We start from the raw sequence: 15,444 nt of genomic DNA on the forward strand, positions 1-15,444 counted from the left end.
ATGCGATGTTTAGAGGAGAGATACGTGTGTATATATGTATATGTATCTTCATAACTATTAATAATGGCCTGCAAATACAGCTCTAAGCCTCCTAGCATTAAAATCAAAAAAGAAAATGTAGCCTAATACAAGATAAAAAGATGAAAATACTGAAATGAACTCTAGATTCTCCAGGCCCTGAGATCTAATGGAAAATTTCCTTCAGACATTATGACTATCATTGAATGACCTATCTGGTGATACTTTTAATACCAACATAAGTGTATTTTGTAAACTTTGCATAAAAAGTAAAAGTTAATAGAGATTCTTCAAAACTCAGATGTAGTTTTCTGATTTTCTCCCTTGATATCTTGATTTAGACATAAGATTTAGAGTAGATGAGCAGTGGTTCTTAAAGCAGGCAGTACAACCTTATAGGTAGCAATTTGGAAATGCATACAGATAGTTTTAGTTGCTCCAGGAAGGGGAATACTATTGGCCTTTATTGGACAGCAGCCAGGCAAAGCACAGGACAGCCACCAAATGCAAAGATGGACATGTGTCTGCGTGCAAGCTCAGTCGTGTCCGACTCTTTGCAACCCTATGGACTGAAGCTCATCGAGGCTCCTCTGTCCATGGGATCCTTCAGGCAAGAACACTGGAATGGGTTGCCATCTTCTTCTCCAGGGAATCTTCCTAACCCAAGGATTGAATTATTTACCACTGAGCCACTTGGGAAGACAGACATGTAAATAGGTGAAAAACTTGTTTATAAAACCCTAAGCCCAGAATTGAACTCTATTTTACATATAGACAAATTTCTATTTGTTTTGCGTCAAGATATACTGAATTTTCCAGGAATGCTACCACAATAAAAACCAAGAGAAGACTACTGTTTTGTTTTCTAAGGAATTTTACAGAAAGTTGTTCAGTACTTCAGAAAATCATGTTGCCTAGGGCATGCCCTTGTGGTATCTCTGTTTCCAGCAAAACATCCTTTTGTGTCACTCCGCATCTCTATGCAGCATGAGGATTCTACCTGTAGCTGTATACAGGCAAGTGTTTCATTATGTCTTGTGAAGAGTTTTGCTCCAGCCTCTACATACTGAACTGCACATTATTTTCAATATATTTTATTTCCTTCTGTTTGTTATTTATATATGGTTAAGATATTCTTGGCTTCCCTGGTGGCTCAGATGGTAAACAATCTGCCTGCAATGCAGAAGACCCAGGTTCAATCCCTGGGTCAGGAAGATCCCTGGAGAAGAAAATGGCAACCCATTCCAGTATTCTTGCCTAGAGAGTTCCATGGATGGGCCATAGGCTACAGTCCATGGGGTCGCAAAGAATCAGACATGACTGAGTGCCTAACACACACACAAGATATTCTTACTAGTGTTTAGAGTAATTTGTGTGGGTAAGTTATATTATTAGGAATTTCATTTCAGGATAGTAAAGGTGGCCTTGTATATTAAGGGTTGATAGATGTGGTTGAGAACCACCAAGCCAGACTGGCAGGCTGCGTATCTTCTGAGAATTCGTTGTATGTATAATTCCTCCCAGTCAACTTTTAGTGAGAGCTTTCTAGCAAACAGGCTGAGGCTGGAATGTAATTATTCTCTTTTGCTGAATAAGGGGAAAAGTTCATGTCCTTTAAAAAGCTATCAATAGGCTGACATCTTCTTATGATAACTAAAGAGCTAATCAAGAATCTCCACTAAATATACTGGTAAGCTCCCTCCACTCAGATGATTTCATGAGACACCTAAAGGAAGGGTCACAATTTCCTTAGGGAATGATTCGGAATATAGCCAACCTTCAGAAATTCCAACGATCAAGAAAGAACACAACTGTAATGATGTCTGCTTAGAAATACTCTGAACAGGAGTTGCTACTCATCTGCCATAGCAAAGGAAAAACTCAGATGGACATGATGAAATGAAAAATGTCTAGCAATGGGACTTTCTGCCAAAACCGAGAGAAACAAGTGCACAGAACTGTAAAATCCACCCTGAGTTAGCTTAATGGGGCTGATCTACTCTTTTGAGTTACTGAATATTATTTTTTTCTACTTTGGAGGACATCAAATAGAAAAGAAAGGATTGTTTATTGCTCCACTTGTGACAATAAAGCCATTATCAAGAGCACACAGGAAACATTTCTCTTTCTATTCACCATCCTGGCAATAAGGTGGCGCTGGGAGGTAGAGTGTGGGAGGGAGAGAGGAGGACCCAAGGAACAAATCCAGCTCATTTAAATAAAGTTTTGTATAATGAAGACAAGGTTAAAACAGAGAGGGGTCACACGCATCCTTGTCATCTAATATTATCTCAGATATCCAGAGACCCTCTGAGTGTCATCAGTGTGCATGTTCTGTATGCATGAGCTCAAGTCCCTTAGGCCACAATGGGTCCTGCAGCACAGAACTTATGCCAAGAAAGATTATAAATGCTGTGAGCATACTGTTCAAACACATTTTGTTTTCAATAAGTGTCTGAGTTTCACAGTGTGCCAAAGGAAAATGTCTGTGTCTAAAATGTGACTATCACTCAAGCAAAATGCTACACGAACACAATGGAGTCCGTCTCCATTTTTGATGTGTGGTGACAGCTCTCAAGCCCCACCACTCCCTCTTCCCTGCTTGCTCCACACCTGGGGGAAAATACAGGAAAAGTCTGAGGTCTCTCTCCCTTGATGCTGGTGGAAAGTTCAAACCACACAAGCCACTGGCTACATGGAGAATCCTCCAGCCCCACCTCCTAAGCACAATAAACACCAACGCTGATCAATCACCCCTACTTGCCCTCTGAAGACATATTTGGACCTACTGGAACCCACGCTTTTAGCCCCAAAAGCCTCACTATGTGAATGAGAAACGCTTTCCTATCCGCTTGGTCCATGTGTGCTGTTATCAGTCTCAACACTGCAACAAACGCTGAGTGGGTGACGGGCCATTCTGTTTCTGCAGAGTGACTATCAGACAACTAAGAAATCCTAAATTTACAAATTGTTAAGAAAAAGCCAGGAAATAACTTTTTTTTTAAAAATGAAAATCATCAGTTTTATTACCAAATTGGAAAGCTGACCTCAGAAGTGTGGCCACAGTTAGACTTCCTCTCTCTGCAACATTTTAGACATTGCTATGCTGAGCAGATGGCTCTGTAATGCCTGCAGTACAAACCACAGCCTGAGTCTTCTCTGAGCAGACACACACAGGGATTTCATGAGGGATAAAGGGATATGAGTCAATACATGAGTCTGAGTAAACTCCGGGGGTTGGTGATGGATAGGGAGGCCTGGCGTGCTGCAGTCCATGGGGTCGCAAAGAGTCAGACACAACTGAGAGACTGTACTGAACTGAAAGGGATAACAGGCCGGCACAGGCAAACTGTCAGTTAAAACTGACCCTGCTCTACAGGCAGGGGCGCTCCCACAGACCTTCACCTTGAATTGCTGTCGACCATGAGGAACAGACAGGCTTTGGGTCCACTGACACTGTTCTTGGGTCCTCAGCTGAGAAAAGTAAGCTTCTGGGGTCAGGCAGGACCGGAACTTTTAAAATCTCACTTCTCAGTTTTTCACAATACATGTTTAGGTCCCCAACCTGTCCTTATAGCTTTGACTACCTAACCACATCAAGGATTTATCGTTTTACTTGACATCCTGAGAAGCCATAAAAATTTCATTTGGCATATGGTCCCTGTCTGTCAAGTTGGTTGACACTTTCTAGGAAGCCACACATGGAAACCTGTAACATCCTCACCCCAAAACATTAAGCAGACACATCTGCTCATTTGTTTCAATAATCCACTGATTTAAAAAAAGAGAGAAAATCTCTCTAAAGGCAATAATATAGAGTTTCAAAAGATCCAAGAACGTGAAAACTCACTGATGGAATTCAAACTTATCCCCTTCATTTCACTCTTCTCAAACTTTTCTATGTCAACAGTCCACTTATGGACTCTGGCACAACTCCGACAAGAATTAAGGTAAGAAGAAAATAATCACTTTCTGCACAATTCAAAATATCCTTCCTTAGACTGTGGATTGTAGACTCTGTGCTCTGGAGCCTAGGGCACAGGGTGCATACCCTGGGGGCCTCTTACTTGCCAGGCTTCTGTAGGTACTGCCAGGTGAAGAAAGAATTTTGCAGCTAAAGTATTTAAACCACTGAATGGTCCTAATGCTACTCCCAAGAGAAGCATTTAAAAAATATTTCTCCCAGATTTTTTCCATGTGCTAATAACATTTAGTTCCACCAGGTTATGTTTATAATAAGTAAATCTGATGGGGACTTTTTCTCATATAAAGTGACACATCTTTTCCTGAAGGAATGGTTTATGAGAAGGCAGTTCCAATTAAGATTCCTGTCACTCTGCTGCCAGGCCTGACGCTCAGGTCTCCAGAGAAAAGTATTCCACTGCAGAGAATAAATACACTTTCAATGATCATCAAAATAAGGCTACAGTGTCTGCCTTATCAGGGCTATAAAAAAGTCACATGAACACATTAAATAAACAAATGAGAATCAGGAAGAAAACCTTGACTATACAAGAGCAAGAAAATTAAGGAGCTATGTCTTCTAGTTTTCAATTCCTGATTACATGAGCACAGTTATAGCTAAAAAAAAAGTATTTCTCACTTCACAGAATGTCACACTTCCCTAGATTTCCAAAGCGTTCAAAATATTAATACTAATAGTTATACAAAATGTCCTTGTTGAGATTCTACTAAAGCATTCTCTGCACCAGGGAATGGTAATCAGGATGTGTGTCCCCAGAGATAGGTTCTTCCATGATGCTGAGGAACCAGAGGCTGGAGCTACTGGATATGAAAAGAAAAGCAAGAAAACAACAGATATCAAAGAGTCCTTTTCATCTGCCCAGATACGGTGTGCCTGGTTCATGGCTGGCAAAGTTAGCAGTACCTAGAGGGGTACTCTGGGAAATTCAAAGGGGACTACAAACCTATCATTGAGTGCACAGTTTCTCTCTTTACTGGGTTTCTGGAAATGCTCCATCAGGCAGCAAAGGACAGAACACATGGAACGGAGAGTTCTCAGGAAAGTTAAGAGGAAGCCAACGAGCTTGAACCCCTTGCTCTACTATATGGAAGGCATTTAGTCCCTGACGACTGAGCGACTTCACTTTCACTTTTCACTTTCATGCATTGGAGAAGGAAATGGCAACCCACTCCAGGGTTCTTGCCTGGAGAATCCCAGGGACCGGGGAGCCTGGTGAGATGCCGTCTATGGGGTCGCACAGAGTCGGACACGACTGAAGCGACAGCAGCAGCAGCAGCTCAGCTGGTAAAGAATCTGTCTGCAATGCAGGAGACCTGGGTTTGATCCCTGGGTTGGGAAGATCCCTTGGAGAAGGGAATAGCTCCAGTATTCTGGCCTGGAGAATTCCATGGATCCTATAGTCCATGGGGTCACAGAGTTGGACACGACTGAGCAACTTTCACTTTATCACATTATCGGCATATAGTCTTTCGTCCTTAACATCATGGCAGCCAGAGTATTAATACAGCAAACTTTATTGTAGTTCTCAGTCCTATTTGCTTTCATTTTGGGCCCTTACCTACTTAAATTCCAAGGGGCATAATCAAAGACCTTTAGGACTACATGTTCTTCTGCTTGTTGAGCTGGTGGCTCAGACAGCAAAGAATCTGCCTGCAATGCACAAGACCTGGGTCTGATCCCTGGGTTAGGAAGATCCCCTGGAGAAAGGAATAGCTACCCACTCAAGTATTCTTGCCTGGAAAACTTCATGGACAGAGGATCCTGGTGGACTATAGTCCATGGGGTCACAAAAAGTCGGACACAACTGAGTTACTAACACTTTCAGTTTTTTTTCATTTACACTTGCTGAGCAGTGCTCATATCTTTATGAAAGGGTCTTGATGTTAGGTGCTCCTCACTGACTGGCTGGGTTTTCTGAGGCATCATCTGAGGCAAGTAACATCTCCATTAGAATCCTTCTTTAAAAAAAATTTTTTTGAAGTGTAGTTGGTTTAAAATCTTGTGTTAGTTTCTGCTGTATAGCAAAGTGAATTAGTTATACATATAAATATAACCACTCTTTTTCAGATTCTTTTCCCATATATGTCATTACAAAGTACTCAGTAGAGTTCTCAGTGGGGACTTGCTCGTTATCTATTTTATATATAGTAGTGTGCATATGTCAATACCAATCTCTTTTTTAAAAAAAGTTTTATTTAATTTTAAGTGGTGGAAAGCTGCTTTATAATTTTATGTTGGTTTCTGTAGTACAACAGTCAGTATTACAGAACAACTGTACTGTGAATCCAGTTATAATTATATATATATATATATATATATATATATATATATATATATATCCCATCACTCCTGAGCTTCCTTCCCTCCTCCCATCCCTAGACAGTTTTTTCCCCCTTCTTTTTCAGATCTCTTCTATCAGGACTGGAATGAAATAGGAATGGACTCCTGGCCAGAGTTGGAAAGCAAGGAGATTGAGGGACAGCAGGGGAACAGGATTCCCTTTGCTCACCGGTAAGTAAAAGGTGGCATTTCCTCAGGTTCACTTTATCTTTTTCTTCCTCTGGCAGATCTTGCCAGTGACAATTTTGCATCATACCCTTTGCTTTTAACCTAGCTCCTGGAGCCAGCCCAGAACAGGACTTGCAGTCTGGCTCCTCTGCTCTCCATGGCCAGTTCCACTGTGTACAGCTGTGCAGGGTCACTCACGAGCACTGCCACGCATGCAGGGCTCTGCTCAGGTGATGACCCAAGCAGGGTGTTCCCACAGGAAGGGCACGCCTCTAACTAGTGTGAAGCCAGAGTGCATGTGTGCCTTGATAAGAAAAGCGCATGCATTTTCAGAGGATGTATTAGCATTAGGAGGACAATTTGATTTTTCTTTAAAATTTCCTGGATGATATCTGTGACCAATTTTAAGAAGGCTATGCTTTAGAACAGTGTGTAGGAGGAACACACACACACACACACACCTTGTTACACAGTGGTACTCATTCATCACACCCACTCTATACTTTCAATTTTCTTCCCAAGGCAGTAACGATTTTCAGGCACTTAAAATACTTAACATTTTATACTATGCTTACTACAACAGACTGAAGGTATAATCAACTATCAGGAATAGCTTAGGTAGATAATTTAAATGTTAACCCAAGATTTTTACAAATCTACATACATATCATGGCTGAAGACCATCTTTCAGCAAATGTCCACAATAGTAAATAACAAGAAACTGAAGAACCATGCTTTTATTCATATTTTTATTCTAAACTCTTTGCTTAATGTTCATTTCATTTCCAGAGTAAGACAAAGCTCTTTTGCATTTTCCAAGTATACTACAATTCCATTTTTTGCCGTCATCTATGTTTATATTTCAAAGAGAAAACAGATTTATCATAAAGTCATTTTGGTGTTTAAGAAACCAAACTGCCATGAATGTTGTTCAAGAAAGACTGTACCAAACTTCCACCCTGCAGCAAAGAATAATCACACACAAAGTACAAATGCAGCAACTCAGAGCCCTCATGAACTCAGCACTGGAAAAGCACCCAGGTCGGGAGAACCATCAAAAAGAGTTCACTTTCTATTTTTTTCCTTTTTTAAGATTTTATTAATACATTAATATTGGATGTTATATCACTATAAGGGTTTTGTTATCACAATGCCATTCAGTACACGTGAGGGCTTACTGTGTGCCAGGCACCAGGCAAAACAACTTACCCAGGTTACAGCCTTAAACGTTCACAGCAGCCCTAGGAAGCAGGTAGGATTTATGATCCTCACCTTTGAAAAGTTCCAAGGTGATACATGTGAGCCCCCAGATACAGCTCCAGACAACCAGAAGATATTTTCAGAAAAGGTCTACTTGTGGGACAAACCCCAACTACTTCCCCAAGATCAGAATGTCCATCACATTCTCCACTTGGCCCCAGTCCTAGGATCCAAACCTGGCCCCCATCTTGAGAAAACAGAGAACTGCCCCCACAGACCCTCCAAGGTCTCCCTTTAAGGCTGCTCCCAAGAAGGCCACAACACCCAAGGGCCCCTCACCTGGACGGCTAGTCCATCTCCTCTCTTGGGGTTTTGAGGCCGAGGCTGTTTATTTCGCTTCATCCTGTCCTGGCACTTGGTGCAACACTGTATACAAGATGGCTTAATAAGGCAGCCAAGGCCCCTGGGGCCTGAACACCTGAGCAGAGCACCAGCAGGATTGGCTTGCTAGTTGCCAGTGTCTCACAATGGTGACTTGCACCCAGGCTGTTCTATTCTAGGCTGCTGCTGCTGCTAAGTCGAGTCAGTCGTGTCCGACTCTGTGCGACCCCATAGACGGCAGCCCACCAGGCTTCCCCGTCCCTGGGATTCTCCAGGCAAGAACACTGGAGTGGGCTGCCATTTCCTTCTCCAATGCACAAAAGTGAAAAGTGAAAGTGAAGTCGCTCAGTCGTATCTGACTCCTAGCGACCCCATGGACTGCAGCCTAACAGGCTTCACAGCCCATGGGATTTTCCAGGCAAGAACACTGGAGTGGGGTGCCATTGCCTTCTCCCCTATTCTAGGCTAGTAGTGCCTAAAAACAGTTTCTCATGCTCCACTCCAACTCTGGGCCAGACTATTTCTGAGCTTACTTTTGAGTTATTAAGGCCCATCACTCCAATAGTGGGCTTCCCAGGTGGCTCAGTGGTAAAGGTCTGCCTGCTAAGGCAGGAGATGCAGGTTCACTCCCTGGGTTGGGAAGATCCCCTGGAGAAGGAAATGGAGTCCCACTGCTGTATTCTTGCCTGGAAAATCACATGGACAGAGAAGCCAGGTGGGTGACAATAAGAGGGTTGCAAAAGAATCAGACACAACTGAGCGACTGAACAGCAAACTTAATCTTGGAGGTGACATTGATTATAACCAACCTTATGTGAAGATACTGAGGTTCAGAGTCGTGCCAACTGAGATATTCAACTGATGCACAAGGGCATCCCTCTTTCCTCTAAAGGAACCTGCTGCTGCTAAGTCACTTCAGTCGTGTCCGACTCTGTGCTACTCCATAGACGGCAGACCACCAGGCTCCCCGTCCCTGGGATTCTCCAGGCAAGAACACTGGAGTGGTTTGCCATTTCCTTCTCCAATGCATGAAAGTGAAAAGTGAAAGTGAAGTCGCTCAGTCATGTCCGACTCCTAGCGACCCCATGGACTGCAGCCTACCAGGTTCCTCCATACATGGGATTTTTCAGGCAAGAGTACTGGAGTGGGTTGCCACTGCCTTCTCCCAAGAGTTCGCTTTCTAAAACGTCCAAATACTTCCCCATCTCCTTAATCAAGGTATAACAAATATGACTTAATTTTTTCTTAATGACATAGAGCATTAAGAAAGGGCTAAGAATAAATGGAAAGGATTCAAAATTAGGAGGACTGGGTTTGACTCACTGGGTCAAACCTGGGAGATTGATCTTAGTCATTTACTGCACCTTCCAGGGCTTGTCGTCTTTACAACAGGATCACTAAATTCCTCAGAGCTGTCTAGAGTATTAGGCTACACAGCACACATGAAATGCCCAGGGCAGTGCCCTTGTTCCTGAAGAGGGTGCTCCACGAAATGCCAGCCCACTTCCTGTCCCTTCAGTGCACAGTCTGAAAAGATGAGTTATTGCTGTATATGCTGCAAGACTGTCACCTCTGGTGACATGTTGTGGGATGCAACATCAAGAATGGGTCACTGGGCAGAATAAATGCAACTCTGTCTCCCCCCTAGAACTTTGTTCTAAGTGCACACACACACATTTGTTCTTCTGCAAACTTCTTCCCTATTCCCTAGCAGTCTCCTTACCCTTCAAAGGGCTTCCCTTGTAGCTCAGCTGGTAAAGAATCTGCCTGCGTTCTCTGTGAAGGTTTGCACTGAGGAACCAAGTTAACCACATCCTCTCCTTTGTCCCCACTGTGTCTCATATTCTGCTATTATGCTTCCCACCACAGTAGGACATGGAATCATGTATATGACTCTCCCCCACCAGGATGTGAGCCTGCCAAAAGCAGCAGCCCTTATTTTAGCACAGAAGACACTGAACATAAGTTGGATGAAATGAAATTAAATAACAAAACACTATAAAAGAAGATAAATAACTACTCGGTATCTGGTCTGACGTAGTTGCTGCTGCTGCTGCTAAGTCACTTCAGTCGTGTTCGACTCTGTGTGACCCCAAAGACGGCAGCCCACCAGGCTCCCTTGTCCCTGGGATTCTCCAGGCAAAAACACTGGACTGGGTTGCCATTTCCTTCTCCAATGCATGAAAGTGAAAAGTGAAAGTGAAGTCTCTCAGTCGTGTCAGACTCTTAGCGACCCCATGGACTGCAGCCTACCAGGCTCCTCTGTCCATGGGGTTTTCCAGACAAGAGTACTGGAGTGGGGTGCCATTGCCTTCTCCACTGACATAGTTGAGTAGCTCTCAAATGAAAGTAGGGGGTGACGAGGGTGGGCAAAATGGGTGAAGGGGGGGGTCAAAGGTACAAACTTTTATAAGATATAAAAGTTTTAAGATAAATAAGTCCTGGGTTGTAATGTACAACATGGCAACTATAGTTAACAATACTGTACTGTATACCTAAAACATGCTATGAAAGGAGATTTTAAAAATCCTTATCACACAAAAAAATCTGTCAACTTTGTGTGGTGACAGACATTAATTAAAACTTATTACAGTAATTGTTTTGATGTAAATCATTCTGTTGTACATAATGAAAATCATTCTGTTGTATACCTACAACTAATACAATGTCAGTTACATCTCAACTGGGACTTCCCTGGCAGTCCAGTGGTTAGAACTTCACCTTCCAATGCAGGGAGTGCAGGTTCGATTCCTGATCTGGAAGCTAAGATCCCACATGCCTCGTAGCCAAAAAACCAGAACATAAGTAACAGAAGCAATACTGCAACAGATTCAACAAAGACTTTTTAAATGCTCCATATCAAAAATAAATCTTAAAAATATTACATCTCAATTTAAACATAATTCTATAAGGATGGGTTTCGTGTGTTCTAATAGTTGTTTCACTAACATGCAATGAGGTAAGAAAGATGAAGCTTCAGATCTCTGTTCATACTGTTCATATGCAGTCTTGTTTTGATTTTCTCTGACAGTCATACACTAACATATGTTAGTTGTCACCATTACTTTCATTTAAAAAGCAAGAAATAAAATGAATGTGCTCTGGAGATTCCTGTAGGTCCTCTAATGATTTTAGTGCTGAACAAACTTTGGCTTTTAAACCATCACATTCTAATCTGAGGCCCTGACCCTGAAATAAATGCAGAGGATAGGGTGCCAAGATGTTAGACATAGCTCTTTAAAGCTTTAATTTGGTCTTTTGGACTTCCCTGGTGGCTCAGAGGTTAAAGCATCTGCCCACAATGCAGGAGACCTGGGTTCAATCCCTGGGTCAGAAAGATTCCCTGGAGAAGGAAATGGCAACACACTCCAGTACTCTTGCCTGGAGAATCCCATGGACGGAGGAGCCTGATAGGCTACAGTCCACCGGGTTGCAAAGAGTTGGACACGACTGAGTCACTTCACTTTCACTTTTGGTCAATAAAGCCATGATTGAGTCACTGAGCTTCAGTGAACTGATAACAACGAAAATTCGAGTTATCTTGCAAACTCTCCCATATGATAATCCCTTAAGATATTTAAAAATCGTATAAGCAAGCCACTGAGCTAAGATTAAAATACCATGTTTCCTGGGTCATATTTAAAATCAAAGTGTTCTACTTACCTTTCTATTATTTTAGTTATTAAGTGGAGGCAAAACTTTTTTTCAACATTGACATGAATAACAAGAAAAATACCTAGACCTCATTCCTCAAGGATAATCTCCTCTGGTCATGTGAAGTTAAGCCTCTCGGATGACATCTGGTACCATACCTGTCCTGTGTAGGCAAACTCCAGAGCCTGCTTTAAGCCAAGACTGGTCACACCGTGTAAATTCACCTCGTCAGCACCACTTTCCACCATACAAAGACTGAACATGGCCTGAGGTAGGAGAGAAAGGAAGACAGTTACGGGACTTAAAAAGCAAGGGAACACAATGAAGTCCTAGAGAAATTAAGAAAGAAACAAGTTAAAGATTGATTTTGGTTTCTGAAATGCTTCCACAAGGCTTCCTTCACACAAGCCACTGCAAATCACTCTGGTGTCCGGTTACAGTAACACACAAAGGGCCCTGCGTGCCTCATACAAAGAGTAGCATTGAATCCCGCAGCTGTTCTCTGAGGGTGACTTGGGTTCAGGTTCTCTCCCTGAACTCACTGTCTCCATCCTGGGGTCCCACAGCTAACCTAAAATGGGGAGCATTCCCAAACTTTCTTGCCAACAGGACACGGAAAGCAGTGCCTTGTTCCCAGACTTCTCCGCCTTTCTTCCCTGCCTCATTTCAGTGACGCATCTCTTTCCTCACACCTGACATACATCACACTCTATTCCAGTGGTTCTCAAAGTGTGGCCCCTGGGTCAGCAACATTAGCATCTCCTGGGAACTCCTTAGAGTATAAATTTAATGGGGCTCTAACCTAGACCTTGGAGAAGGAAATGGCAACCCACTCCAGTGTTCTTGCCTGGAGAATCCCAGGGACAGGGGAGCTGCCATCTGGTGGGCTGCCGTCTATGGGGTCGCACAGAGTTGGACACCACCAAAGCGACTTAGCAGCAGCGGCAGCAGCAGCAACCTAGACCTTGGAGAAGGAAATGGCAAACCACTCCAGTGTTCTTGCCTAGAGAATCCCATGGACAGAGTGGCCTGGTGGGCTGCTGTCCATAGGGTCTCACAGAGTCGGACACGACTGAAGCAACTTAGCATGCATGGATGCACTGGAGAAGGAAATGGCAACCCATTCCAGTATTCTTTTCCTGGAGAATCCCAGGGACAGAGGAGCCTGATGGGCTGCCGTCTACGGGGCTGCACAGAGTCAGGCACGACTGAAGCAACTTAGCAGCAGCAGCAGCAGCAACCTAGACCTGGAGGAGGAAATGGCAACCCACTCCAGGATTTTTGCCTGGGAAATCCCATGGACAGGGGAGCCTGGCGGGCTACCAGTAACCTGGGTTGTAATAGGCCATCCAAGTGATTCTGAAGCTTACCAGAATCTGAGAACCACTGTCTTAAGATATTCAGTGAAAATCAATCTGCCCCCAAACCAGTTCTCCAAATGGCCAACGGATTGAAAATCAGTTTGTCAAATGAAAACTTTGAAATTAAAAAAAAATGCAGGAATTTCCCAGCAGTCCAGTGGCTAGGACTCTGTACTTTCACTGTCAAGGGCACGGGTTCAATCCCTGGCCAAGGAACTAAGATCCAATAAGCCACGTGGTACAACCAACAATAAATAAATAAAATTTTAAAAAATGAAAACCACTAATTTGTACACTTATAACAAGTTCAACTTAACAGGTAATAAAGATAATATTCTATTTTGGACCACTGATGATGAAATACACTATTTAGAAAACTGTACATCTATGTAGTGAAGAATTAACCTTATCCAAAGGACCTCTCCAGGCCTAAGAATATCCTGCCTGAAAGGAGTATCTCTGTTCTCTGGGGCTATGACCACTGACAGTATAACAACATGATTTATGATGGGAGCTTTGGTTCATACTGTATCAGCTGTGACCTCCAGAGGAGCAAGGGACCAAAGCTAGTAGTCTGACCTCCAGGAGAGGCTAGAGATGAAAGGTCAGCCACACAGGATGACTGTGAGTAAACACCAATAAAAGCTCTGGACACCGAAAACCTGAGAGAGCTTCCCGGGCTGGCAGTCCCCCGTGCATACTGTCACAGAGTCTGGGCAAGAGCGGGTAAGGCTAGGACTCCACAGGCGGAGGAAGGCCGGATGATCCATGTTGGGTCCCTTTCTGGACTCTGCGCTTTGTGTCTCTTCCCTTGGCTGGTTCTGATTTGTTCAGTGCAGTTGCTCAGCCGTGTCCGATCTTTGCAACCCCATGAACTACAGCAAGCCAGGCCTATGTGTCCATCACCAACTCCTGGAGTTTTCTCAAACTCATGTCCATTGAGTCGGTGATGCCATGCAATCATCTCATCCTCTGTCGTCCCCTTCTCCTCCCGCCTTCAATCTTTCCCAGCACCAGGGTCTTTTCAAATAGTCAGTCCTTCGCATCAGGTGGCCAAAGTACTGGAGTTTCAGCTTCAACATCAGTCCTTCCAATACATATTTAGGACTGATTTCCTTTAGGATGGACTGGTTGGATCTCCTTGCAGTCCAAGGGACTCTCAAGAGTCTTCTCCAACACCACAGTTCAAAAGCATCAATTCTTCGGCACTCAGCTTTCTTCACAGTCCAACTCTCACATCCATACATGACCACAGGAAAAACCATAGCCTTGACTAGACAGACCTTTGTTGGCAAAGTAATGTCTCTGTTTTTTAATATACTATCTAGGTTGCTCATAATTTTTCTTCCAAGGAGTAAGCATCTTTTAATTTCATGGCTGCAGTCACCATCTGCAGTGATTTTGGAGCCCCCCCAAATAAAGTCTCACATTGTTTCCCCATCTATTTGCCATGAAGTGATGGGACCAGATACCATCTTAGTTTTCTAAATGTTGAGTTTTAAGCCAATTTTTTCACTCTCCTCTTTCACTTTCATTAAGAGGCTCTTTAGTTTTTCTTCGCTTTCTGCCATAGGGGTGGTGTCATTTGCCTATCTGAGATTATTGATATTTCTCCCAGCAATCTTGATTCCAGCTTGTGCTTCATCAAGCCCAGTGTTTCTCATAATGTACTCTGCATATAAGTTAAATAAGCAGGGTGACAATATACAGCCTTGACGTACTCCTTTCCCGATTTGGAACCAGTCTGTTGTTCCATGTCCAGTTCTAACTGTTGCTTCCTGACCTGCATACAGATTTCTCAGGAAGCAGGTCAGGTGGTCTGGTATGCCCATCTCTGTCAGAATTTTCAACAGTTTGTGGTGATCCACACAGTCAAAGGCTTAGGCATAGTCAATAAAGCAGAAATACATGTTTTTCTAGAACTCTCTTGCTTTTTCAATAATCCAGCAGATGCTGGCAATTTGATCTCTGGTTCCTCTGTTTTTTCTAAATCCAGCTTGAACATCTGAAAGTTCGCAGTTCATGTATTATTGAAGCCTGGCTTGGAGAATTTTGAGCATTACTTTACTAGCGTGTGAGATGAATGTAATTGTGTGGTAGTCTGACCATTCTTTGGCATTGCCTTTCTTTGGGATTGAAATGAAAACTGACCTTTTTCAGTCCTGCGGCCACTGCTGAGTTTTCCAAATTTGCTGGCATATTTGAGTGCAGCACTTGCACAGCATCATCTTTTAGGATTTGAAATAGCTCAACTGGAATTCCATCACCTCTACTAGCTTTGTTCGTAGTGATGCTTCCTAAGGCCTACTTGACTATGCATTCCAGGATGTCTGGCTC

At 43.1% G+C, this 15,444-nt stretch overlaps 1 protein-coding gene across 6 annotated transcripts in view; it reads right to left on the reverse strand.

Moving 5' to 3' along the window:
* The window catches only part of KLHL32 (kelch like family member 32), a 218,441-nt gene that overhangs the window by 113,522 nt on the left and 89,475 nt on the right, over positions 1–15,444 (reverse strand). For 5 of the 6 annotated variants that reach the window (XR_003512614.1, XM_027551368.1, XM_027551366.1 and 2 more), the window contains one exon: positions 11,905–12,012. The exons of the other annotated variant lie outside the window; for it this stretch is intronic. Coding sequence is in view for 4 of the 5 variants with exons in the window: in XM_027551368.1 (XP_027407169.1) it covers positions 11,905–12,012 (108 nt within the window). In the remaining variant the exon portion in view is untranslated. The remainder of the gene's footprint in view (positions 1–11,904; positions 12,013–15,444) is intronic. 6 annotated transcript variants of the gene reach the window in all.

This window comes from Bos indicus x Bos taurus, chromosome 9 (genome assembly GCF_003369695.1).
Source record: "Bos indicus x Bos taurus breed Angus x Brahman F1 hybrid chromosome 9, Bos_hybrid_MaternalHap_v2.0, whole genome shotgun sequence".
NCBI classification, from domain to species: Eukaryota; Metazoa; Chordata; class Mammalia; order Artiodactyla; family Bovidae; genus Bos; species Bos indicus x Bos taurus.